The 26,791-nt window shown below is 39.6% G+C and overlaps 3 protein-coding genes across 6 annotated transcripts in view; 2 read left to right on the top strand and 1 right to left on the bottom strand.

The window, feature by feature from the left end:
- The window catches only part of asic4a (acid sensing ion channel subunit family member 4a), a 150,808-nt gene extending 144,069 nt beyond the window's left edge, over nt 1–6,739 (top strand). For all 3 annotated transcript variants that reach the window (XM_088314551.1, XM_088314552.1, XM_088314550.1), the window contains 5 exons: nt 229–382; nt 1,300–1,391; nt 1,852–1,931; nt 3,297–3,413; nt 4,816–6,739. In XM_088314551.1, the coding sequence (XP_088170677.1) occupies nt 229–382; nt 1,300–1,391; nt 1,852–1,931; nt 3,297–3,413; nt 4,816–4,944 (572 nt within the window). In that variant the 3' untranslated portion in view covers nt 4,945–6,739. The remainder of the gene's footprint in view (nt 1–228; nt 383–1,299; nt 1,392–1,851; nt 1,932–3,296; nt 3,414–4,815) is intronic.
- A 3,035-nt stretch (nt 6,740–9,774) lies between these two features.
- chpfa (chondroitin polymerizing factor a) lies at nt 9,775–19,207 on the bottom strand. Its single transcript, XM_088315540.1, has 4 exons — nt 18,748–19,207; nt 16,416–16,980; nt 14,435–14,617; nt 9,775–14,308 (listed from the first exon to the last, which is right to left on the bottom strand). Exons 1-4 carry the CDS (start codon nt 19,023–19,025, stop codon nt 13,049–13,051), a joined length of 2,286 nt encoding a protein of 761 aa, XP_088171666.1. The 5' UTR covers nt 19,026–19,207; the 3' UTR covers nt 9,775–13,048.
- Nucleotides 19,208–20,949: 1,742 nt separating this feature from the next.
- Nucleotides 20,950–26,758, top strand: LOC148323541 (pyridoxal kinase-like). 2 transcript variants are annotated; one of them, XM_088315720.1, is made up of 13 exons: nt 20,950–21,336; nt 21,960–22,014; nt 23,469–23,573; nt 23,964–24,047; nt 24,145–24,179; nt 24,278–24,363; nt 24,494–24,539; nt 24,617–24,728; nt 24,832–24,879; nt 25,275–25,411; nt 25,517–25,583; nt 25,767–25,899; nt 25,982–26,758. In XM_088315720.1, the coding sequence occupies exons 1-12, from the start codon at nt 21,247–21,249 to the stop codon at nt 25,886–25,888; spliced, it is 987 nt and encodes a 328-aa protein (XP_088171846.1). In that variant the 5' UTR covers nt 20,950–21,246; the 3' UTR covers nt 25,889–25,899; nt 25,982–26,758. The 2 variants fall into 2 exon arrangements, with proteins under 2 accessions (XP_088171846.1, XP_088171847.1); XM_088315721.1 differs by lacking the exon at nt 24,832–24,879 and having other exon boundaries at nt 20,953–21,336.
- Nucleotides 26,759–26,791: the final 33 nt, after the last annotated feature.

Genomic DNA, 26,791 nt, shown 5'->3' with positions numbered 1-26,791 from the left:
AGTTGTTAAGAACAAGAATGTATTGCACAGAATTGGCCTTTAGAAACATGAGTGTCGTATATAATAAATTAATTAAACAGAGTCACATGTTTAAAGCGCCCTGAAGAGCACCTTTATAAGAAACTGATGAAGAATAACCAATAAATTGGTTATTCCTCCTAATTCCGCGTAGCGTCTTTGTGAGCCTGCAAATTAAAAATGAAAAGTTTGTTTTGTGTTGCATTGCAGCACAGCTCCAGAAGACCAGCGGGGACACTTGTCCATGCGAGACGCCTTGTAATCTCACCCGTTACGGCAAAGAGCTCTCCATGGTCAAAATCCCCAGCAAGGGTTCAGCTCGCTATCTCTCCAGGAAATACGACAAGTCCGAAGACTACATCAGGTAGGAGCTCTCCAGAGCGACCACCTAACTCATGACAGACTTCTCGTAAAACCGATCATTAACTCTAACCTCCAGCCTGCGAGCACTTGCCGACAACATAAAACAACACAGTGTTTATGATCGCATCGCCTCCGTTTCTTTAAGACTTATTATTAGTAATACATTATTTCTTATTGCGTGTTAACAATTTGCATGAAGTACAGCATTAGGAGTGCAACTAACGATTATTTTAATAATTTGTCGATTATTTTGTCATTTAATTGATTCATCCGATTAAAAAAAAAAAAAAAAAACATGTTTTGATTTCAATCACTTTGTGCCAAAACTGGACATCATTTCAAATTGCTTTTGAGTCATGTGAGAAAATGCGCAAAAATGTTGATCACACAAAATAAAAAATGTGTGGCATTTTTCAAATGTTATTTCATCAAGTGACTGCACAAAGTAAAATCATCTGGATCCAGTTAGATTTTTTTTTAAGTAGATGTGGAGTGGATTTAAAAATATGTCACTGGATACAGATGATTTTGTTTCTTGCAGCCACTTGACAAAATAAACTAGAGTAAATTCAACCAAAATTTTGGCAGTGTAGTTTTGCGAAGTAAAAGCAGATGTTGGCAAATGTGCTATTTTGAAAAAATACAAACACTGCTTTCATAGAAGAGTGCACAAATCTGAGAATATTTACTATTGCGAGGTTGCCAGGAGGATGATTTCAAATTAAACGAGACCTAAAAACAATCGAATCTCAAATTAATTATACATTAATTTAATATTCGATATTCATTATTCATCATACAATATATAAGAAACAAATTAAATGGGTTATTTTATTACAGCGTTTTTTCTGATCTATTGTGAATCTTATGTATGCTTTTTTTTTTTTTTTTTTTTAATATTCTGACTGTTTTTCTTAGAGACAATTTCCTGGTATTAGACATCTTCTTTGAGGCTCTCAACTTTGAAACAATCGAGCAAAAGAAAGCCTATGATGTTGCAGGTTTATTAGGTATGACGTCTGACAACATAATTTAATGGATGACAGTGATGTCTTGAGATATGAGTTGAATTCATTCCGTCTTGACGCTTTGAACGCGAGTAAAAGCCTCTCGTTTGGAAAAATTGTTCTCAACCTGCCAAACTGACACTTGCTGTTAAAAGGGTCGTTGGCAGGTTGCACGCTCATGTGAGGGAGGGGCGGGGCTTGAGTCAGAGACTCAATTGATGATGCGTGAAGTGAGGCAACGTTAAAATCTTGCTGGGAATTTGAAAACAGCAAACGCAACTGCCACTGTACAATGGCCGTATTGCAAATTTTTGCTCACAACTTAAAACGAAAAATCGTCCGAAAAATGGCTCGTATCTCAAGGTACCACTATGTTGATTAATGAAGTTAGAATTTGTGAAAATGCTCGAGGAAATAAAATTTGTCCACGATTTCAACTTTTCTCTTAAAACACTGTTTTTAGGTGACATTGGCGGACAGATGGGTCTTTTCATCGGAGCCAGCATCCTGACGATTTTAGAAATATTGGATTATATCTACGAGGTATAGTGTCTGTATTTGTGTAGTTTGCATGCTCGCCTCATGCTGGTCATGTTGAATCCATGTTAGGTACCCAGACTGGAGGTGTGAATTGTTGTTGAGAACTTTAATGCCCTTTGATTGATTGGCAACCTGTTGAGTGTTGTCTCCAAGTCGGCTGGTTTAGGCTCCTTAAGGGGATATGTGAAGGGAGAAATTTTCACGAGAGGAAACCCCTCAATTCCAGCATTTTTTGGGATTTTGAGGATTTTGCGAGGCCAACAGAATATTGTGTTCTAATATTATAAAAACACGGAGCTGTGACGTAAAAAAAAAAAAAAAGGCTAAAACGTATAAATACGTCTTTGGGAGGCGGGGACTACTTTTTTGAAAATGTGTATGTATGTCTTATGGATTGAATGAATTAAAAAATAAATAAATAACTGAATGAATAAATGAATAGATACATCCATAAATAAATAAATAAATACAAAGGGAGGGATGAATGGATATAGTAGCTATCCATCAAGATTAAAGTTTGACATTTGTAGGTTAAAAATAAAGAGCCCTAATCTTACGCCGCCAACTGAAAGCGATCAATTTTTCTCTGGAAAACTAGTTCTGTAATTTGGATCATAATGGAATTTTAAAAAAGTTGTGTGAACTTTAATTTCTTGGTAACATTCTGACTTATGTTTAATCACACATGACACTCAAGCATAAATTCTTACACCTATTTGTGAATGCAATTTGGCTATTCCATGCTGGCCTTTCCCTAAATTTGCTATCCAAGAATCAACAGGATTTAAAAAAAAAAAAAAAGAAAAAGCCCACAAGCAGTCGTCTTAAACTAAACACATGAGCCCCTTCTTTGACCTCGATTCAGCGAGCCAAGACAAAATGTCGCCTCGAATTCCCCTCAGACTGATTGTCATTTATCGCACAGCCTGACTAATGTCACGCTGCCTGATTAAATGAGCATATCAGGCCCCCGGTGATGAAATTGCATATGCAGCACGTCACAATCGAATGTTTGCCATCACGTAAGCTGTAAGAGTAGTTCCAGAGACAAATGTCAGAAATACAACCGTTACTGGACAAACCACTGCGTGTTCTGACTCACATCGGAAATGTTACAGTACTAGTCAGATCCGGCTCATCCATGACCCGAATGAGGACAAGCTAATAAAGATATTAAATACACAGATGGATAAAATCATTGCTCCATCTATCTTTAAAATTTGACAATGGGTACTTACTGCTTCCTTATTTATGTCATCATCTCAGCTTTTGGCCGAGTTTCTTTCATGCCACAAACCACGGGCAAGCTTTGGGATGGGCTCGTCCTCTTCTCATCTCTTTTCTTTTATGTTTGCGGTTTTCATGCAGGTCTTCAAGCAACGGCTACAACGTGTTCTGAGGCCACAAAAAGAGGAAAAGAAGAGCAAGCCGCAACCGCAGCCTGCCACTGTTGCGACAGTGGGCCTGGAAGAGATGAAAACAGAGGTCCGGCACATTCCGTACCGCATGTGCGCTTCTTTTCATGTCCTGCCTACTTCCCCCGTGGCAGCACTGTGATTCTATTAAGAAACTCGACGGAGATATTCAGGGCAAATCTTATTTTTCCGCTTCTGAACTAATGAGATGCAATGTTCTTCATGCGTTACAATCATTTGCTCAGAGGCTGGACTTGTTTATTGCGCAACTTTATTTGGTGTTTTGAAAATGAGAAGAGTAAGTTCTCAGTGCTGCTGAAAACTAGTGCAGTTGCCATCTTTTTATGTACTCATATTTCCATCTGTCTGACTGTTGTCATCACATGATGCAAGGTTCTTTTTTGTCCTTTTCCTTCTTCACGTCACTTCTTTTTAATGTTGCCATTTTGTGGGTGATTTTTTTTTTTTCAGTCCCCATCATTAATTGAATCGATTCCTAAATTTGTGCAAGGCTGCATCCTCTTCTGTAATATAATTAACTTTACATGGAAAAAAATATTACGAATTATTATTATTAATATTATTATTATTAGTATTATTATGGCATATTCTGAATTAAAAGAATCTAGAGAAGTTTACTTGCTTTTTTGATTAAAAATTTTGTAAAAAATTTTTTTTAAACATTTGTAGGTTTTCCCACTTAAAAGTAAATTAACACTCTTTTATTTTCGTGTTTGTTCTTGGTTATGATATTAGACAGAATTTAAGCAAAAATGTTGAAAAAAATAAATATTTGATGCTCAAGGAAAAAAGTATTTGGTGGAGAAACCTAACAACATAAATAAATAGAATATAAAAAATGTAAAAGTTTGTGCAATTAATTCAATGTGCTCATTCCGTTGTGCGCGACTTCCCCACCAGAGGCCAGTAGAGTCATGCGGACACAAAAAAAAGAAGACTTTCAGAACCTCTACGTGACTAAAATATGCCCGTCTATCACTTATCTCATTTTGTTGTTTCTTTTTCATCTGTGTTTATCCAATGTTTTAAGGGTCACAAAGAGATTTTCTTGTCGACCATTTGACGAATCCTAATGAAAAATCAACATTCGGGCCATGTGCAAACACTCACCAACCGACGCCGCTTAGTAAGATGCGGACTTACGTACGATGCCGTAATCTTAGCTGATTTTTGCTGAGAATACAAAATATGCCAGTGAGAAGTTCACGTGTTGATGCTATTCGATTTGTTAGCATTAAGCTTAAGTGGAATTCTGTAAGACAAAAATAATGTTTGGGTAAATACACAACGCTTAAATAGTTTTGTTGTCATTTAGTTTGCTAGTAACAACGGAGGGTTTTAACTCATTTACTGCCATTGACGGCTAAAGACGTCAAAGATTTTTTTTTTTTTCCTTCTTTGTGTTTTAATTTAATAAGCACCATCCAAGTTGTTTTCTGTGCGTTCAACAGGAGCCCAATGCCGTGACGCGGACTCACCCAGAAGGGGCGTACGCCAACACCATGCTACCCAATCACCACCACCGCCCTCACCATCATCACACGGGACACCACGGGGTGTTTGAGGACTTCACGTGCTAGATCCAACCGTCGTTACTCTTCTTTCCTTTTCATTGACAACTAAAGCGAGAGTGTTTGTTGCCGTGAAGGAGAGACCTTCTGCATTAAGCGCCAGTTCTTTGCTGCCATCAGTGAAAAGCTCCAGCCAAAGTCCGTCACCAAACTTGTGATGCTAACAAAGCACTTATATGTACAGTATGTAGGCACAAAACGGATACGACGTTATATTTGATTGTTTTGTTTCGTCAGGATGGGACCCCTTTAACTTTTGTCTTGCTTCAAGTGAGAAGTCAGGCGCTTCATGTTCGCGTAGGACCAATATTCGGGAAGTGGTTCCTCCCCTGAAAGGAAACAGGCAGACAACTGCATGACCCCGTGATGCCATTTGTTACCCCCACACCCCAAAAAAAAAAAAAAAAAGGACGATATAATTTACTTGTTGATTGGTTTCTCTTCAAGCCATCTTGATCCTTTTTTTTTTTTCGTAAGCTCTTGCCCCTTCATGGAGTACACACTGTACTGTTGCATCAAGTCACTGCAACATTCTGAAATATCGAATCATTTAAAGAGATACTAAGATCTATATGTTCTATATTGTATACAAGATGAACTCTGAAGTAAACAAAGCTCTTTTGTGCTATTGTAATTTAAATTATAAACAGGTTATCGAGGTGGAATTGTTTTATTTTATTTATTTTTTTTGGAAGATCGAAGTGGCATCTTTCCACATGATACGCATAGTCTAATTTGTGGTAAAGGTGTTAGAGAGTAGCAATGTGCATTGTAACATGACCATTGTAAAAAAAAAAAAAAAAAAAAAATGACGAGAACTCGAGAGGGGATTTTGTTTCAATGGGTGTTGTTTATAATGCATTAATATATATATAACTTAATTAATCATTTTGTTATTTCTACATTTTAGAGAAATATTTTATATGCGATCACGATTGTAGCAATTGCTGTACACTGAAAATCTGCAGATGAAGAATATCAATACATTTGTACAGGTAAGACCAATGACGATGGATTGTGGATATTATTTCCCCATATTTTCTGTCATGTATGCCTACGTGTACAGTGGAACCTCAAAATTCAAAGACCCCCCCCCCCCCCCTGTGAGATCATACAAGCGGGAATGCAAACTAACAAAGTCAAACAGAACAGCAGTGACCTTAAAACCGGAAAGTGAACTGATTTTAAGATACGATAACTGAAGAGAACGTGAACAGACGTGTAAGTGAGTCGGTTTCGTTTTCACGTGAGAAGACTCGCCTCTAAAGCACAAACGGAAATGTCCTGATTTTTGCAAGACAATAAAATTTCACTGCGTCAGCATCCATATGTAACATTTAAAGGACACTTTATTGTTAAATTGTAGTTTTTACGTTTACCATTGAAATCTTAAAATGGAACGCGACGGATTTTTTCTAAAATTTGAATTGTGGTCAAAACTGTTAGAGGTTCCATTGTACATTCTTATCGGGTTTGTCAACAAAAAGTCAAGAACATTTCAAGGAGTGAATAGAGTGTGTATGGGTGCGCACCTATTTGCCAACTTGAATGAGCACATTTAAATGATTTATGAGCAAAATATGATTGAGGATCAGCAAATGTTTGATTTTTTTTTTCTTAATCTGATAAAGGTTCATGTGGCGCACCAGAGACAATCATTGTTAGCTTACTTCAGAAAGACCTCTGCTTTATTCTATATCAGAACTTAACAGATTTGAGTACTCGAAGCTTGTAATAAATGTTAGCGTAAAATATTTTAAGTTAATTTGAGTACTGCACATTAAAGATAAATTCTGTAATGCAATTTATATCAGTTAATTTGAGTACAGCACACTTGCAATAAATAACTGACTCAAATCGCATTTTTCTAAATCACATTAAAGTCATCTTTTATTTTACAGTGTATGAACTATTTGGGTAGCTTCTACGGTAAACTCTCCTAAAAAAAAAAAAACAAAGCCACACGTATGCATTTGTGATCAGAAATATTGAAGAGGTTTCACATTCTGGATTGTTGGCCCGGACCATTTTGCTAGCACATAAAAGGAGCAAATGAAATCTTAACTCTCAACACACCTCACAACACAACGACTGTCACTCAGGATGATTTTTCTAAGACTTCCAGGAATCGGGCCGCCGCTGACTTTGATGGCGTCAGAGATGGTCAAATTTGGCCCGAGTGCTAAAACTCATTAAATGTACAGTAGTTTGATGCGAAAAAAAATTGAGAGGCCACAATGATGACACTTGAGCCTTAAAATGTAATCAGTCTGCTTTGGAGATCTCTGCATCACTGGGATGTTAATCGAGGTTAATGGGGATTTTTAAGTAGTTATTTACTCTTTTGCCCTCATCGTTGGACTTTATATAAAAAGCATACCGCAATTTTTCTTTTAAATCCCTGACATGAGGACTAATTAGGCTCTCGTCAACTTCAAATGTATTTTTTTTTAATTGTCGCATCATCGATTAAATGTGATTCTACAAACGCTTGGTGCCCGAAAACGAAATACAGGGACTAAAATAACCTCGGTCGTAGCCTACAGTAATGACAGTAAAGACAAATGTAAATAATTGAAACCGTTTTGGCCACGTTTTGCTTGAATTCATGAGACAATTCTACTGTTCCTCTTTGTGCGCAGTCCCTGGCCACCAGGGGGCAGTAAAACACATACACATATATGGACAGTCAAAACTAAACTCGGAGATGTAATATTAACCGTTCGTTACAGAAATTAAAGAATATACGCATCTGAGTATATTACACTTTATGTATATGTCATGCTAAAATGGATAGATACTATTCATTAGCATGTCTGTTGCATTTTGGAATGATTGTTAGCATTAAGCTAAGCCAATTGTTCGCTATCTGCCAAACTGAAAAACTCTTAAAACACCTTTTTGGTGCGATTCGGTGATACATATTTTTATTTGGCTTCCCACCTTAATCCGAGTCGAGCGAAAGGACAACATCCTGGAAATTTTTGTCAGGTTTGGTGTCATGTTTCCTAACTAATTTCATAAGTGTTAATTCAAATGGCATTTTTGCCTAAACGATGGATTGAGCAACAAAAAGACAAAGCATTTTTTTTCCCAATAATTTGCTTGGTGCACTCAGCAGTTCTAACTTAGATATTCACTACGGGTTCCTGCACAGCGCCATCTGTCAACTTCCCTATTCCTGTCAAGTAATCATGGGCTGTATATGACTGTTTAATATTCATAATCATGTGTCACTTTGACATTTTCAAAAGGTTCCCAATCGTACTCTCTGATGGCATCGCGCACAAGGCCATGCATAACAATCCTCTCCTCTGCCATCAATAACAGTGGCCGCTCTCAAACAAGTCGCACGGGGGCCCGGCGAGTCGACAAGAATGCAAGTTTTTTATAGGGGAATTTGCTTGAATGGCGATCAAGGATTATGTGATGTCTTCTTTCTTCACGCCATCCATGTCTGAAGACCATTTGGTATCCGTCTTGCATGACTCACGTTGCTTTCTGATTGAGAAAGCGTGAAAGAGGCGGGCCGTGTTTATACAAGAGCTGCCGTCACGTGCGCATGTAAGCCGAGTGGGGTGCTGCCGGGCACAATGTCAGGCCTCAGGCTGGAACCGCAGCAGACAGGACAGCATGCGGCCTGCATTCTTGGGATTCCCCAAGACCCTTAGGAGTTTACTTTCAGGGCAATTCTTTGTCACACGATGGCATTTGGTGTCTGAGGAACACACTTCAGCCACTAAATGTCATTTTAGTTCAAATGAGACCAAAGAAATATGTTCAATGGAATATTTTCCAAGAGATCATTTTGATTCAAAATCATTTCACTTATTTTTGTCAAAATAAAATGACACTTTATTTCAGTTTAGATCGGCGTTGTTTGGAGTATGTAGACTGATAGACCTATCAAATAAAATTAAATATTTAAATTGCACTTTTCACTCAGAAAATGCAGCTCAAAATGTGCTGTACAATTAAAAACATCCCAATTACAACAAAAAGTCAAACATGCACGTTTTTGGCACGTGGGAGGAAATCTGATTACCCGAAGAAAACCTGCAGTGAACAGACAAACTTGCGCACAGCAGCCAAGACAAGACTGCAACCCTGCCAACACATCGGAAGTGCTGCCGATATTGCGTATGCATAACTTTCACTTTATTGAATTTCACTTGGATAGCTTCACGAGATAATATTATGAGCGTAATGAACGGCTGCAAGCTTGAATGAATTTAAAAGGTTTGACAACGTGGAGGTTAAAGGTGACACACGCAAATCAGTTGGCTTTTAGTGTCAAAATCGTTTGGGTTTTTTTTCCTGAATATTCATCAAAGCATGCGACATTTTTTTTTTTACATAACCTTGACATGAACCCGGAAAACGAAATCAGTTCCTCGATGATTTTGAAGAAAATATGGCTCTGTGTGGGAGGAGAGAGTGCATAAAACCAAGTACAAAATGATGGCTTGCAATTAAGTCCCAGCTGCTCTGTAATTATGTGGCTTTACGACATGCCCCGGGGGGGAGTACATAGGGACCTTTGACATAACTAAAACTATAATTACGTTTGCAGTATTTCCCCCTGCTTTTAGCCAAACCGGACTAAAAAGCGCTTCAGGTCGGATGTGAAGAATGCTAATGGTAAAGAACATGTCAGGAAAATGACTCAAAAGAATTGTGCTTGAGATATTGATCAATATTCAGATTGCCCATAACTGGCACTGGAAGAGTATTATTGCAAATGATAATGCGCTCTTCTGCTGACACCTAAAGGACAAACGTGATTTTGCCATTTACAACAAAGGTGTTTTCATCTATTAAAACATCTCAACTCTGAGCTAGTCATAAAATACGTTTTTATTTAATTTAAAAAAAAAAATTGCATTTCACATTTGATTGGTAATTACGGCACATATTGAAAAATGTTGAGCATCAATTAAAGTCTTGCTTCACTTGCTTTGGTTCGATTGGTACCAGAATAAATCAAACACATTTGGTGGAGATGCAAAAAAAAAAAAAAAAAAACAGACAGACGACAAAAAAAACATTTAAATAGTCATCAAGGCCAAACGCCACAGTAAGCAAATAAGTAACAGCAAGGGTGTGTTCGTCGTCATATAAAATGATGTGATGTGTGGAATTAAAAAGGCTTTACAAAAGTACCGATAAAATTAGTGCGCTATTACAAAACAGTCGACGGCATAGTTCAACGTCGTCCTACTTGGTTGGCTTTGGTGGTCACAACTCAATTTGTTGTCGCCAAAATTCACAGTGGTTTTTGGAAGGTTAACAATTATTGGTTCGTTGTGCGACACTCTTCATAGGAAAACATTCAGCAGAGCATCGTCTTGGTAAAAAAAGACTGTGCTTGTCAAAAAAAAAAAAAAAAAATTAAAAATTAAATGACTGCAAGACAGAAACCCCATGTGTACAGCAAAACGGGATTGCAAAATATAGGTCAAGCTAAAATCGTAAAACCGATGACCAAGGACCAACGTGTCGGATTGATCGTGGAACACAACGTTCATCGTTGTTTTCATTTAAAGAATTCAACTACGTAAACCGCAATTGAGAATCAAGTCAACAAATTTAGCGAGTTGAAAAATGACTGCCATATGTGACTGAAACCTACATATTGGTCCATTTAGCTTTTCATTATGTTCATTTCCAGCTCGGTGCTGCTATTATTAAAATTGAATCATTGCATCGTATGAATCACAGTAAGAGGGGGGGGGGGGATGTTAAAAAAAATAAATAAATAAATCTGTGCTTGTATTCCTCGCCCTTGGCCTTCTTGGAGCATTTCCTACCAAAAAGCCCTCGTTAATTCTCATTGGCCAATCTCCAGACGCATGCCGAGGGGCATCATCCTCACACAAGTAGATCAAATCGTTGCATTTAGAGCAAGCTTCAAAACTTGCCAAACACGGATTACTTTTAAAACCCTTGTACCGAAAATGTTTGATTCCACATCTACGTCCAAAATTAGCAAACACCTCACCGAGAACGAAAAAAAAATTTTTTTTTTAAAGTACCATATGGTATTGTCAAGTAAATGCTAATGTACTCCATCGTGTCACTCAACAGTGGCGTTAGCAGCAATATTGCACTTCGTAAGTAACCTGTATTCAAAAAAAAAAAAAAGTTCCTTCAGTAAAAGTCGTCTATGAAAGCTTTGCGCTTGCTTTAAATGAGAATGGAATAAAACAAAACAAAAGAAGCCAATAATTCACGTCTTGACTGAATAGTGGAGTGGATCAAAACCTTTGCAAGTTCAAATATGACCTCTCACAGACCACACAAACTAATGGGTCAAACATTGTTCCCATTAACACTTCCCACCACATCCTCTCAGAATATCCCAAAGTTCTTTGCAGAAACGCCAAGGAAATGAACTTCATGTTCTGTTTGCCTGCAAATATTCAGAGTTCTTCCAGGCTTTCTGTGGGTACATTTTTAGCAACAATTCAAGAACCCAAATGTACACACGCCTTCATACACCAAAAACCGGCAGGAAATGCTCCAGTGCGTGGTTTGAGGCACATACGCAACTTGTGGAAAAGGCGCTTGCTCCCAAAAGGGCCTCGGAAAAGCAGTTATGTCACGCAACATCTTTACTCGTCAAACAGTGGCTAAGCGTGGCGTTTTCACGAAAAACGCAGCAACTTCAGCACCTGAATTGCAAAACTATCACGTAACATAAATGTGACTTCAAAAAGAACCATCTGATGGAGAGAGAGAGAAAAAAATCAGTTTCAAGGCACAATTACAGCAATTTCATTTGAATATACTCGCATCTGTGTCACTGCTGATGGTGATGCATAGCGACAGATAAACCATATTAATAAAGGATTATGGTCAATACCATTCGTCATGCAAAGGACCGCATCTTACTAAACCACTGTTCATGTTTTTTGGTCAGCGAGTGTCTCGGAAACACGTAGAGAAAAACCGGAACAGAACTCCTGAAAGACGCTCTTCTGTAACAGTGCAAACCACTTTTAAATATCTTATTTGGTCTAACTTGGACTGACCGAGACGAAAATTCACCAAAGCAGCCACGCTCTGTTCATCGCAAACAATTGCAGACAACCCCCTAGTGCAAAATGAGAGGAATAGCACGCAACCAAAAATCGCAGAAACAGATTCTGGGTAACATTGTAACCGACAGGTGCTGAGAACGAGGTGTGCCGTGCGCAGAGTCGACTGGGCACGTGCCAACACTCGATCACAGAAAACTGGATGGACCACCAGCATAACAACACCCTGTTTCCACAACATAGTGGTCAAATATAGCAAAAGATAATGGTCGGAAAGTCCCTTCGTACAGGCTACTAACTCCGCCTCACACTGAGCAACGCGACCCAACACCACTGAACTATCTCGCAGTGTGTGGGGGTTGTGAAACTCGTGTTCATGATTGGCTGACAGTTGGCAACTAGTCTTTCGGCGCAATTTTCATCACAGGTGAATGGCGTCCAACGTGCCACGTCGTATCACTTTCACGAGAAAAATAAAGTCTCCGGCTGCCAAGTGAGATTCAGTCAGACTCCGGCAAGCCGTACCAATACTGTATATACGTTGGTTTTACAAAATAGTCAACCACATTGTTATTTCGTTTGTACCCTGTGACTAAAAAGCAAAGCGTAGAGAGTCTCTGTCATCAAAATGCACAAGCATATTCAATGAGCTTTCTCCTTTCTTCTTGACCTTTTCCTCTCCGCGTTATCATAATATAGTTACGTCAGGCAGGAATTGTCTTTCAATTAAATGTTTCCGAACACCAGCGTTCACAGTTTTTTTTCATTGCAGCGAGTTAGTATGTGTGAAAGTGTCTATCAGCAGGTGTGCGGCCATGAGTGGCCAACACGATTCGTCAGCAGTTGTCGAGTTCAGTCGTGTTCGGCCGCGTTGCTCGGTGTGCCTCCAAGTGTTGTAAACATGATTTTTAGAACAGAATTGCCCACTGCCCAAAAATGGACCGCAACATGTGTGACGTTCAGTCTCGCCCTTAGAATCGGGCGCACCAAAATAGTTTTTTGTCCCCAAATCCATTTGAAGAAACACCACTTTTCATGTCACATGTAGGTGTCGAGGTTTGGGCTGTTTGCGCTCAAGTGTTATTTCCTTGTTCTTCAAAGAGCAGCATTGCGAGTTGCGAGCGAGAAGCGACACCTTCCAAGTTACTCTGAACACACCTGTGGTAGATGTCCTCACTGAGCCGCGGGTTGCATTTTTGGTAGCGGTAGCGCTGGTGTAACGCCGGCTCGACTGCCCTGAATACGTGCAGCCCGGAGTACTTTACGAATATGTCGTAAATGTCCAGCGTCTCCAGGATATCCTCGTTCTCCTGGACATCTGCAACCATTTTTGTGCGCGTTGCCATGTAGTCTGCGTTGTAAAAACAAGCTTCGTCAAACGACCAGCGGTCAAAATGTCCCGAGTCCTTAAACAGGTCGATTGTGGCCGGACGTGGCTTGTTGTGATAGACCACGTCGGGGTTGTAATCCTGGAAATGGATGGGGAAGAACACTTGCCAGTTGTTGATGGAATTCATGCGGCAGCGGTTCACAAAGTCGGAATTGACGTTGGTGTTGACGCTAGCGAGAAGGAACAGCGTGTCAACCGGGTGCTTCTTGGAGATGATGTCCATGAATTTGATCTGAGATGGTGTGTCTGTCTTGACGCTTATCCAGGGGATTTTCACTGTCGGGTATTTGTGCTCATAGAGGTTTATTTGAGTCTTAACGCTGGCAAATATATCGTTCTGGCTAACTTGCTGCGCTTCCACTGGATCGTAAATGAACAGAAAAGTCAGGATGATGTTCTCGCTCGTTTCAAAGGCATTGGAGGCAAAGACTTTTAAGAAATTCTCAACATAGTCCCGCTCCAACACAGTCATGGGGATAATGGCGTGAACCCTGGTACCTTCTGTGACATAGGGCATGGGAATTATCTCGACCTGGCTCAAAGGTCGAACCAGATGAACACGCTTGGTGAGAGAATGACTGTGACCTTTTTGGGTGACCGCCTCGAGCTGTAAATCCAAAGTGTACTCCATGCCCCGGGTGGGGTCGAAGCGCCTGTAGCCGTTAATCAGGTGCTGCTTCTTCAGGTGCAAAACTGGTTTGTACTTCTTGTTCAGCTCTCCTACAGCGATGTCAATGATATCCGCCACATCCAAGCGGTCGATGCCATGAAGATCGCACTTGGGGGATCCGTCGATGCACGAATAAATATCCGCTTCTGTAAAGTAGTCCCAATTAATAACTTCATGGCGAGACTTTGGTTCAAAAGGCGGGTTGATTCCGATCGGCCACTGAGCACTTCGGTTGCCGTCGTAAGCATCCACGCTGACGTTTTTTATTTCGGCCTGTGGAACGACAAGTAGAATCATCACCCAACCAATGTGACTGTGCCGGAGCGACGACTTGAGTGCAAGTTTCTGAATGTAGCTCAGAGAGAACAGGTGATTTGTGACACTTGAAAATCAGCTTACCTGGAGCTTAGCGATCTCATCGTAAGTCTTCTGCAGTTCAATCTCTGTGAAGTGTTTGTGCAGCCGGTACATCTCTTCAGGGTCAGACACTGGATGGACAGTCAGAGCTCTTTTAAACTGTTCACTCTGCTCTTTGCTTGGATCGGAGTTTTTGCCCAACTGATAATGGTGGTAGCGGAGGCCCTAAGGCAGAAGGACGAGAATTCAAAATGGCAGAAACAGCTTTTAAATATGAATGAAATCTCGCTTTTCTCAAGAAACGATACAGCGTTACAGTCAAAGAATGAATTTGGAATTTAAAGGGGTCAGGATTAAGTAAATAAAACAATCACTGAAGATGATGTCATTTAATGGGTAAACAAAGTCAGCACCTAAGGCGCTTGAGTGATTAAAAAAGTGAATCCAATTTATCAAGCTATTAAAAGAGTTCAGAATTAAGACTCTGCGTAACAGGGCAGGGAGGTCTCTCCCAGTCGAGACATGAGCAATTTTTGTCTGAAAATACAAACTGATGTTTTCCTCCCACATCCCAACTCCTTTCATTGTGCGAGTCTCTATGAGCACTCCAATTGTTTTTATTTCCATAAAATGTGGTTAGTTTTGGCCCAGTGTGAAGATTTTGAAAAAAAAAAAAGTATAGGAATATTTATATTCTCTCCATTAGTCATAATTCCCGCACAGCTATGGAAGAATATGGGTTAGACCTTGAGACACGCCTGACAGTACTTCATAATCTTGTTAAAGTTTTCCGAATGTTCCAGGATGATTGATGAAGAAAATCCCAAACTAGCTGAGGTCAAAATGGAATAGGTATGATGGCATGTCGCTTCTTCATCAGTGACATCTTCAAGTACGTCTGAACTGCAATGCCAATGATGTTGCAATGAGTAGATTTACGGGGAGCTGTGCTTGTCCCCTTTACAGCAGACACACTTTTAAAAACAAGAGAGGATTAACAACCCACTCTGTAATATACCGTGAATACCAACTCAATGCAAGGATGTTTATTACTGTTTTATATGCTGTCTTTCACATTTAAGTCCCTTCAGCTCTTCATGTTCATTTCGACTAGAAACTGTCCCTTTCTCTTGCACGCAAGACTTCACATTGCAACGCATAATGGAAGAACGCGTCAGTCTGATTTTAGAATTCTGCCTTTATAGACCATCACAATGTGATAAATAAAACGATCAGGAAGTAATTAAAATGTACTATTTTTGAGTGTTTCTAAAAATATGAGGTCGGAAAAAAATAAAGGCCTAAAAATGCACAAAAGGCAGTGAAGTGGATGATTATAAAGGCCTCCTTTCATTGGTAAACAAAATCTCTTTATAGCATTAACAGAAGTCAAGTAAAAGATGGAGTAGTTGGTTGAATGAGATCGTTAACAAAAATCTACGCTCTGCAGGCTCCTGAATGCAAAAAAGGTTCACAGCAATATGACGACCAGTGATACCCTTCACTGGAAAGACGAATTAGACCTTAGCAGAAAATTAAAAACAGCTTTAGGTGTTCATGTATCCGATTGATTTTGGACAGATTAAACCAAAGTCAACCATCATTGCGAAGAGAAAAAAACGGAGAAGGAAAGGAACAGATCAGAATCATACCGCGTCATGTGTCAAACATGGTAGAGGGAATGTTCCACAATCACATCATGTGAGGTGCACGGCGAGTCACTCTTAGCATAAAATCACCCAAATACGTAACTGGTAAAATGGTGATTCACAGAGCGGAGGAATAAAGAGGCCCTGACTAACTGTTACATGTTGTGAAACGAGTTGAGTTGAATTCCCAAGAAAAACAAAAAAGGTCAACGGTCAATTCTGATCTCAACCAGAAAAGGCATTTTTTCTTCCTACTCATTGAAGACTGAAAGAGACGGAAACAAGCAAGCAAGTGAAAGGTCAACATTTCTAACCCGTCTTGACCAATGTGGTGATGAGAAAAGACCAAATGCTAAAAAACTCAAGTTACGTACCTGAAATTCGCTGACACAATTAGTAGCCGTATAGTCGATGATGCATCTCCCGAGCCACTCATCAGGCCTGGCGCTGAGGATGTCGTTCCTACAATTTTCCAGGAAGGGTTGAAGCCGAAGCAGCAAGGTTCGGGACAGGAGGTACCCAAACCCTCCGTAACAGTAGCTCCCTTCCATTTCCCCGCCTATGAACTCCTCCGGACAGCCCATGTAAACTTCTTGATTCATACTCAGGTGATCCACAAGTTCTTTGATCCTGTCGGCTTCCGTGTAGACATCATCTTGGACGAAGTAAAACCAGTCATACTCGTTGATATAATGGTCGAAAATGTACTTGACGGTCTGAAACATGTTCCAGATCTGTCTTTCGTCTCCATGCGAGACTACAAACATGCCGTGGGGGGCTTTGCGGTTGTATGTGCCAGTGAAGAAGACCACAGTGTCCAGATGATGGCTGATGGTGCGATTGACAGCTACGCCCAAGGTGTTAATGGTGTTTTTGGACGTCAGGACTCCAACGAACAGAGGCTCGCGAATCCCCAGTTCTGTACTTATATATTTGGCCCTGAAAAAAGACACCAAAACGACATGTTGAAATGTCACAACTCAGTTGTTTTCTGGATTTAGTCATGTGATGTTCGCACTGTGAGCCCAAAGGGACGTTGATGTCAATTCCAGTCAACAGCAGAGGGCAGTATAATGTCAAAATGAATGCACCCTGAGAACGGGTTCATTAATCATCTTAAGTCTTATTCCACCAACATATTATTAATCAGAATATATTGTTTAGACTAGTGGGGGCACATAGACCATATTGCACTTTAAGTTATTGTCTAAGGTCTAATGGTACCATATGTTCCATGATCCAATCTGGTTTTAGCCCTCTCAAATAAGTAACATGACTTAAAAAAAAGAGCAATTGCCACATCTGCTATAGTAGTATGTGTTCATTTTTTAAACCTATGATTACAGATGATTAAGCTAAACTATGTGACAGTCAGTAACCTTCAGATGAATCATTGACTTATGTATTAATAATTTTCTTGAAACAAAAACTACATTCAAAGATAAATGTATTTTTACCTCATGCGACAAGCTGAAAGTCACAACAAAAACTCTTTTGGAAACGAAACATCTGTGTACCACAACTCAACAAACCCCATCTCTGTGGGAAAGCATTTCTTTTTTTAAATGAAACTTAGGGGTTCAATATTTAAAGCTCCTGGGGGGGTTGAGGGCTAATATTTGAACAGGGACCGAGTCCAGGAAAATGTGAACATATTTGAATCTGTCAGCACAGCATGAGTACTGCATATAGTTTAAGAGTGTCTTCACTGGAATGGATGACTGTTTTGTATGAGGGGTGGTGGTATAGATTTGAAAAATTATTAGACACCATGTTCTTTCAGCAAATGAAAGGCAACTATGAGAAAACTCAATTAAACTGGTAATATGTCGTCCATCCATCTGTTGTCTATCGTAACTGTCATTTCATTTGGGTTGTGAATGAGCCGAGCTTATTGCAGCTGTCCTTGGGAGAAAAGCAGAGTAGACAATGTATTCTTTGTAATCCTTTTTGATGATGGTAGACAAAAAATGAAGAAGAGGAAAATTATATGGTGAAGGTGAAAGGTGAAGCAGAGCACACCTGAACTTCTCAATAAGGCAAACGATACCTTGATTTGCAGTAAAGTTCTCCGAGTTGTTTTTGGTTTTGTTCTTGTTTTTCTTTGAACACGAACATTGTATGTGAAGTGGATGAATTGGTGAATTTTTGTATTGTAAACTATATTGAATTTAAAAAAAAAATCACATTCAACCCACCCCCCAATTATGAACATTTCTGTGAATACAAACGTTAAACTTGTAGGGTACAACAACCCCCCCACCCTAATTTCCATGTACGGAACGTTAATTAGCATTTTGAGGAGAATATTTACAAATTGTTTTTTCCAATGCATTTCAATGGCCATCAAGGGGCAACAGCACAGCAAAAAATAAAATAAAATAAGTTTTTTAAATAGATTGGATAGGTTGTTAGAGCTTATCGATCGGTGATCGTTTTCTTAAACTCGCTGATCGGCTCCTAAATCCTAATCATGTTTACCCTAAAATAATGTAAATGTACGTGTAGGATAAAGTGCAGGAAAACAATATAAACAGATGCCACATTCAGAATACAGACCTAAACACAAAAAAAAAAGTTTGCCCATCCCTAATTTAGTCTACATTGTTATCTATCGCAGTGAATACATCATTTAATACATAGTAGTAAGGCATAAAGAGACGTGTGTGTTGCTGTGGAATATAAAACTACAATCCCCATACGTACCTGATAACTTTCTTAACGGTACTCGGCTCAACTTGTTTATAGGGCAATATTCTTGGTTCGAAATCCGCTTCAAGCTCCGCGTCGTGGGTGACTGAAATGGAATTGGTTTTTCGGGCTCCCTTGGGCTGTTCATCGCGACCCACATGAGCACCGTGAGCCACATAACACGCTTCTTCTGTCCAGTTTACACTGAGTAAACTCAAGGTAAATCCTAAAGAAATGCCGATTACCACCGGGCCCATCGACCGCAGGGTAGAAACAAGGGTTGCAAATCTCATGTCGGCGCCTCGGCTGCTCTACCGGAGCGTCCCGGTGCGTTTGTACGGAACCTCCAGGTTGGTGTAAGTTGTAGAGACGCTACAGGTCAACTACATCAATTCCGAGGCGTTTCTTCATCCAACTTGTGGGAAAGAAACTTCTTCCGTTTGTAAAATTGCGTGAGTCTCTTACGTGTCAAGACAGCTTGTTACATAGCTCCGCCCCCTTGGACGTAAGCGTGACAAACGCGGAGGCGGCCAAGCAAGGCGGGTCTAGTTCCTGTTGGTGGCCGTGCGCGCAAAACTACGCGGATGTATATTTATTTCGTTCACCTGCGTTGTGCCATGTGACGTGACGTCCATTTACAATCCCCAGTCATGAATGGTCAGCAGGATTGGCATGGTTCGTCCTAATCTTGTTTGGTCTATTATTGAAGATGCCTCAGTGCAATTAAATAAAATAGCTCTAAAATGCTTGAGTAAATTTTATTTGGATGCTGCATTTATATTTTGAAGATGGATACACCATGAATTAGTGCACAGTTTAAAGCAATGATCACCAAAACATTTGTCGCATAGGACAGTGTCTTCAGTAATTAACAGGTGTGCTATGGGAAGTTATGCAGATTCATTTGATTGGTCCAAAATTATTTATCTACAGCAAATCATTGATTCTTGCTTCTCCATGTCAGCAATGGAAAAACAATTCAATTATCTTCCACTAGATGGCATAGGGCACAACTAGCATGGTGTCCTCGGTCTCCAGTAAGCCGACTAGGACCACATGAGTGGCCAGTCGGCCGGGGCTAAAAATAGCTCACCAATTTGGCGATATTGTAGGTGAAAGACCACTAAGACCACAAAACACAGACTCAAAAGTAGCAATGATCTCCCTTCCATGCTGGCTCAAATTTTGGTATAATTCAATTCAGTTGGAATTTCCTCACTCCTCTTCTGGAATGGTAAAACATCACATGACGCTCATCATGATCCTAAATAGTCCCTTCATATTTGTATGACAGTTGATGTAATAAATGTGTAAATAAATACTATTGCTTCTCTTTGGTCTGAATAAGAAACAATTACAATCATGGGAAAAAGTCTTCAGCTGCCATCTGGTGGTCATATACGTAAAAGACACGGGTTTGTCGGATTCTAAAAATACGGTCAAATGCCAGCGACAGTGAGAGGTGGGAAGTATAAAGGAGGACAAGATCCCAGTTGGCCAGTTTTTCACTATCAAGATCAGTTTATATATTTTTTGGTAGGTAATCTGAAATTAGACGTTATTTTCATTTTGGAGTAATTAGAAAATAAGTGACGACTTGAAAAATGCCTACTTTTAATGAGGAATATGAGCACGTCCCCCTCCGCTCTCCCCATGGTATTGCAAGTTCCAGTTCCAGAGACTAAAATGGGAAAGAGTCTATATGCAAATTTATTTGGATGAAGATTGGCTCCAGTTATTCGACTGTAGGCGACGTAACTATAATGCGCCGTTTTATTCTTCGGAATGTTACAGCTATGGGTTATGCGTACAACACTCTATGTAACTTTCCAATGCGACCACATTCGGCTGTGGAGTCGGCCTCCTCAAATTTTAGTACTGATGTCATTTTTACGTGCAAACCTATTATATAAGTGCCAATGTAATCGTCAATGAAGCGTCCATTTAATCTTAAGAACATTTTCAATGTAAATAACTTTTAACGTGTTGACCATCTCGGTGGATATCTTTTAAAATGACATACCGTTATTGGCTGCACACTATAACATAATTAAATAAAGTGATTACTTTATCCAATTCAATAAAAGTGTTTTACATTGAGAGCCTAATACCGCAAATATTCTATTGTGGTGTGGCACATCGCCATATTGTAGTTTGTCCTGTTGGAGATGCCGTACCATATGGGCTGCAACCCGAGTCGAGGTTGCCATATCCGGGTACTTTCGTGTGTTCGCGGAAGTAGAATTGCATCTCGCAAATTCCCTGCTCGGTCCGCCCAAAGATGACGTTTAACGAACCACGAGAAAACAATTTGAGAGACAGCCCATGAGTTGAATAAGCACAGATCGGTGGGGGTGAGGCGTGGTCCTACTTGTCGCCCTTTCCATCTGATTACTCTGACAGGCTCTATGTGCTAACTTTCAGCACTTCCGAAGCTGTGCAGAGTTTTAATGTTGCGCTTGGACTTGTATGGTTTGTTGATTGCGTTTCGCGTTTTTAATCGCAGTTTGTTTCATGGCGGCGATGGAATGTCGTGTGTTGTCCATTCAGAGTCATGTTGTCCGAGGATATGTTGGAAATAAATCGGCAACGTTCCCTCTGCAGGTAGATAGCGGTTCTTGCATGTTTGTAGCTGTGTGGCTAATATGACTAACTATTGTATTGCAGTATTGTTATGTAATGTATGTCATGTCGCGTTCACGTCTTGCATATCTAAACTGGAAAATACATCAACGTTATGCATCAATGAGGAACAATTTCTAACAATGACATGAACGCAACATGTTTGCTTGCAGAGTCGAGATGCGTTCAATGTGTCTAAACACCGTCAGTAATTTGAATACTTGCTCTGAGTATAGACAGTTAAGTTTTTTTCTCCATTGAGTCTCCTATAACTTATTTGTATAGGTTTTATTCGAGCGAGCGTAATGTTCTTTTAAAATACTTTATACATGTACATATGCCCAAGTAAACATGCTGTGCTTAGTGTTCCTTGGCTACAATCGCCCTAATTTAAATGTGCTAGTATAAACTACTTACGAATAAGAATAACGGCTAACTTTAGTTTTAAATGTGAATATTGAAATAACTTTTACGTTTGACCATAAATCAGCCAATTAAAGACTTTCAAGTTTTCATGATTACATTTGGGGGCCTTGTTGCATTAGTTTATGTACAAAGGTCAACTCAATGAATGTCTATCTCTCTCTTTCTTGTTCTCTTTTCAGGTTCTGGGCTTTGAAGTGGACTCCATCAACTCAGTGCAATTTTCCAATCACACAGGTTGGCTCATGTGTTTACAGAGGCCTCACTTGAGGCAATTGCGTGTGCCAGTAGTTTCTTTTTATCATATTGCTACATATTTGTTTTTGGTTTAGGTTTAAAAACATTGCCAAAATGGACCGTTATGTAGAGTTTGCTTAATATATATATATATATATATATATATATATATATATATATATATATATATATATATATATATATATATATATATATATATATATATATATATATATATATATATATATATATATATATATATATATATATATATATATATATCCTTCTTTTTAATGCTAGCCAAGTAGCCAATATTCTTGTTTGGCGATAATAGTTCAATCCCATTTTCAGTTACAGTGTTCCAATTTGGTAAATACAACCTTTAGTACCGTACTTGGTTATGTGTGTTTTTCCTCTTTTTAATGTACTTAAACACATGCTGGACTACTCTCTGAGCTGTTAATAATCCACGGCTAAGAAGTAATTCATTAAATGTTTATGGCACACTGGTTTGTTACAAGGACGACAGTGTCATTGTGGAGTCCCTGGATTCTTTTGCACTCAAGGTCCTAACGTTTTTTCTAAGAAAGGAAAAATTAATAGATACTTATATTCCATTTATGTTTAACACAAACATTCTTCGATTTCAGTCTTGGGCCGCCTGTTAAAAATTCATTGCTGTCAATTTGTATTCAGTTGTACTCTAAATTGTCTTTAGATATGAATCTCAGCGAGAATGCATGTCTTTCTGTGCCCTGCGAGTGTCCAGGCTGTACTCTGCCCTGCACCAACATTCAGCTTGGATGGCATTTTATTCAACCGTAACTCTAATGAGTATAAGTCCGGGGCTCAATAGAGAATTATAATTAGATCTGGGCTTTATGCACCAAAGCATGTAAAGAATGTGAATTCACACATGATGGGAGATGTTTGCACAGTAGCCTCTTAGATTAATACATCTAATATATATTCCCTTTCCAGGCAAAACTGGTTCATTCAGGCTAATTCACACTCCTGTAATTTGACCCGTATGTGAAAATGTCCTTTAAAATGTTCCAGTGCAGGTCTGAGAGTGTTTTCTTCTGTAAAAGCTTTCTCACTGCAGGAGGGGCTCTCTGCTGACTGGCTCAGGGTCAGCAAAGGGCCCGTATTGAACTCGGTGCTCTTTTTGTCTGTTTGTGAGTTTTTTCATTTGCAGTCCGAACAGCTGTGGGGGTTTATTGTGTGTTCATGGTGAAGGGGCACCAAAAAGGGAGGGAAAGTGGCTGCTTCTTCAGTCAGTGTAGAGGCCCTGTTTAAGAGGGAGATTACATCACAGTGAGTCAATGATAAAACAGCAAAGGGAAGGAACATAATAGTTCCAGAAAATATCTTCCATCCAATATTACTTTCCGTTTTGTTGTATGGTGTTCTTGGAAAAACATCAATAATCAAACTTTTGTCTCATGTCTTAGGCTATGCCCACTGGAAGGGTCAAGTACTAAAAGCTGATGAGCTCAATGTGCTCTATGAGGGCATCAAGCTCAATAAGGTGAACCACTATGACTACATCCTCACAGGTGAGACAAAAGCACACCTGGGCAAAGTATGGCCCGGGGAGTCCCATCTGGCCTTCTCTTAGTTTTGGACGACCCTTACAGTGACCATAAAGTCAAAGTAAAACATAAAATATGCCGTGCTTTTATTTTGAAAGTTGTGCTATATTTTGTATGTGCACACGTGTGGACGCTAGTGCAAAGGAGGTAGCAAGCTACCACTTGGCTGCTGTTTTGCCAATTTTGCAACATTTTTGTTCTATTAAGACAGGGGTGTCAAACTCATTTTTGTGGACGGGCCACATCATAGTTACGATTTCCCTCAGAGGGCCGTTATGGCTGTGAGCTTAGCGTGTTGGCTTGGCCCTTCCTCTGCAAGTTCAAATTTGTTTTGTTTCCATTTTCTTGACCAAGGGTACAGCAGGGACACGTCCTTCCTGGTGACTGTGGTTGACATTGTTCAAGAGCTCAAAAAGGCAAATCCCAGTCTCGTATATGGTGAGTGCAATACTTGTTGACTCAATTCAAAGTTGAACAAACTAAATTTCTACCTAGTTAGATCCTGTCTTATATATATATTTTTTTTTTGCGACAGTTTGTGACCCGGTAATGGGAGACCACGGTGCAATGGTGAGCATTTTTATATCCTGTTCTAATATGCTGCAGTAAACATGAAAAGATGACCTGAAAATAAGTTGAAACAAACCTTCAAATTGGTGCCTTTTCAGTATGTCCCAGAGGAACTTCTGCCAGTCTACCGGGACAAAGTAGTGCCTTTGGCCGACATCCTTACCCCCAACCAGTTTGAAGCAGAGTGAGTAGCCTTTTAATTAATACAAAGTTGGAGAACGAAAGCTACTGATGTGGCATGGTTAAAGATATGTACAGGAGGAACGTGCTTGTAAATGATACGGATAATTAATACACCTGCTTTTTTTAAACAGGCTATTAACTGGGAAGAAAATCCACACGATAGAAGATGCTCTTCAGGTGGGTACCTTTTGTGATTAGAATTTTATACAAGCAGTTCAAAATTGTGAGCTTAGTATGTCTTGTGGACTCCCCAGGCAATGGAGTTGCTTCATAAAATGGGTCCGAAAACAGTGGTACTCACTAGTACTGAGTTGCCTTCAAATCAAGGAGACCAGTACCTGGTGGCCCTCGGGAGCCAAAAAATCGGTAAAGTCCCAAAGCCGCCTCCTCTGTGTACATTGATACATTTACAATTCAACGCTTCTTAGCCATTGACGGGAGATAGGGAAACGTGTGGATTTAATTGCAGATACGCTTGCAAGGCCATTTTCAAGGCGGACCTTTCAAGAGAAGTTAGGTCGTCCAACACTCACTCAGTACTGTGTGTGTTTTTGTATATTATTTGTCCAGCCGTGGTGTCATAAATGATGGTAATATGAGGGGGATTAATTCAAGTAGGACGAAGTCGGACTTCGTTAAAGGCCTACATGTAAAATGCATGGCCCGCCACTGATTTTTGGAATTGTGACACTTGTGTGCTGGGATAAATGAGTGGCCAAGACGACATAAAACATTTTTATCTGTCATATACTATTACCTTTCCATTCTCGAGCAATGACTAAATTCCGCTGGAACTAAAAAAAAAAAACATCCGTTTTGTGTCATTTTTGTAAATTGGTGTAAACACGACAAACCAACAAATTGTAATCAAACAAGACCTAAAACCGTCCCGTTGTCCATTCTGTCATGTAGTACAACCAGATGAGACAATTAGCATTCAGAAGATCCGCATGGACATCCCTAAAGTTGATGCCGTGTTCGTGGGGACAGGGGACCTGTTTGCTGCCTTGTTGCTTGCCTGGACTCACCATCACCCCAAAGACCTGAAGGTTCAGACCCACCTCTGCAATGATCTCAATCCTTGAATAGCGGCTTCAATGTCATAATGACCAATTGGTGTAATCACTTCTACTGTTTGTCTGTTTTCCCCCCAGGCTGCCTGTGAAAAGACTGTTTCAGTTATGCACCACGTAATTAAGCGGACCATTAATTATGCTAATGGTATTTCATTTTTACTTACTTTACAAATTGTTTCCTGTCATTGTTTGCACATGCTTGACACAATTCCCACAATAATCGAAGGGGGGGTGAATACAGTTTTCTTGAAGTTAATCTCGTTGCACACTTGAGTACAATGACAATAAAGGGATTTCTAATTTGATCAACTGCTCTGCTATGTTTCAGAAAAGGCCGGCCCAGGGAATAGGCCCAGCCCTGCACAGCTGGAGCTGAGAATGGTTCAGAGCAAAGGCGATATTGAGAATCCTGCCATCGTTCTGGAGGCTAAAATGATACAAAAGTCCTAATATTTAAGATGGTAACATTCATGAATCAATTTTGAGATCCGGATGGAGCATGCAGATATTTTCCAACCCGTGTCATGTGTTTTTTCCTTCCAGGATCTCTGAAGATGTCCGGTGCGAAGGGTCATTTCTCACACTCTGTATGGAGATACTCCAGAATCACTGCCATACATCTCCCGACTATGGCTTTTGAAAATATCATCTTCCTTTGCATAGTTTTAAAAAAATATAATAGCCAATAGGGCTTATTTTTAGAGATGGTTTACTTGACTACAAAATATACTTTAATACTCCTTTTAGATATATTGTAAACAGATGCTTGCTTGTACACGCTTCTGCAGTCCGCATAATTTAATTCAGCGCGAAAGGTATTGCTCATTTTGCATTTAGAACTTGACAAAATAGCTTAAAAAAATCCAGCGTCAAACTTAAGGTGTCACTTTGTGCTGAAATATGTTGTAATGATGTCATTGCATTGGGAGTGCCCACATGATTTTAAATAATGAAGGTGTATGTTGTGCTTAGAATAAATGTGACAGCTTATATGCAGTGAGATTTGAGGCGTTAGGTCACTCCGAGTAAGTACACATTAGATCCCTGTTTTATAACATCTCAAATTGAGGTATTTGCACAGATCATTTTTAATAGAGAATATTTACAGTACTGTTGATCATTTTATTGCTATTGCCATATCTCACTAATCAGTAGCCTTAAAGCAGTTAGCAAGCTAAACAGGTTTTGAATGTTTTTTTTTTTGTGTACAACAGTATTAGTTGCTCCTCACAAATATTTCAAGGCCAAAACATTGAGCCGCTGCTCTAACATTGAGCAAACGGAATGACAGATGAAATAAAAAGCAATTTAATAACTTTCCCTTGTGTGATATTTTTTGTTTATATTTTGGCA

The sequence above is a fragment of the Idiotropiscis lumnitzeri genome, chromosome 14, assembly GCF_059441095.1.
Source record: "Idiotropiscis lumnitzeri isolate Australia: NSW breed Sydney's pygmy pipehorse chromosome 14, RoL_Ilum_1.0, whole genome shotgun sequence".
Taxonomy (NCBI): domain Eukaryota; kingdom Metazoa; phylum Chordata; class Actinopteri; order Syngnathiformes; family Syngnathidae; genus Idiotropiscis; species Idiotropiscis lumnitzeri.
This window is presented reverse-complemented; position numbering and strand designations above follow the sequence as displayed.

Excerpts from the sequence above, each read along its gene's own strand:
- LOC148323541 (XM_088315720.1), top strand. The coding sequence starts at position 21,247 with ATGGCGGCGATGGAATGTCGTGTGTTGTCCATTCAGAGTCATGTTGTC. Across the intron at positions 24,180-24,277 it reads TGGGAGACCACGGTGCAATG|TATGTCCCAGAGGAACTTCT; the intron begins GTGAGCATTTTT and ends GTGCCTTTTCAG. Across the intron at positions 24,729-24,831 it reads CCTCGGGAGCCAAAAAATCG|ATACGCTTGCAAGGCCATTT; the intron begins GTAAAGTCCCAA and ends ATTTAATTGCAG.
- chpfa (XM_088315540.1), bottom strand. The coding sequence starts at position 19,025 with ATGAGATTTGCAACCCTTGTTTCTACCCTGCGGTCGATGGGCCCGGTG. Across the intron at positions 16,981-18,747 it reads ACCGTTAAGAAAGTTATCAG|GGCCAAATATATAAGTACAG; the intron begins GTACGTATGGGG and ends GTCTTTTTTCAG. Across the intron at positions 14,309-14,434 it reads ATGAGATCGCTAAGCTCCAG|GCCGAAATAAAAAACGTCAG; the intron begins GTAAGCTGATTT and ends GTCGTTCCACAG.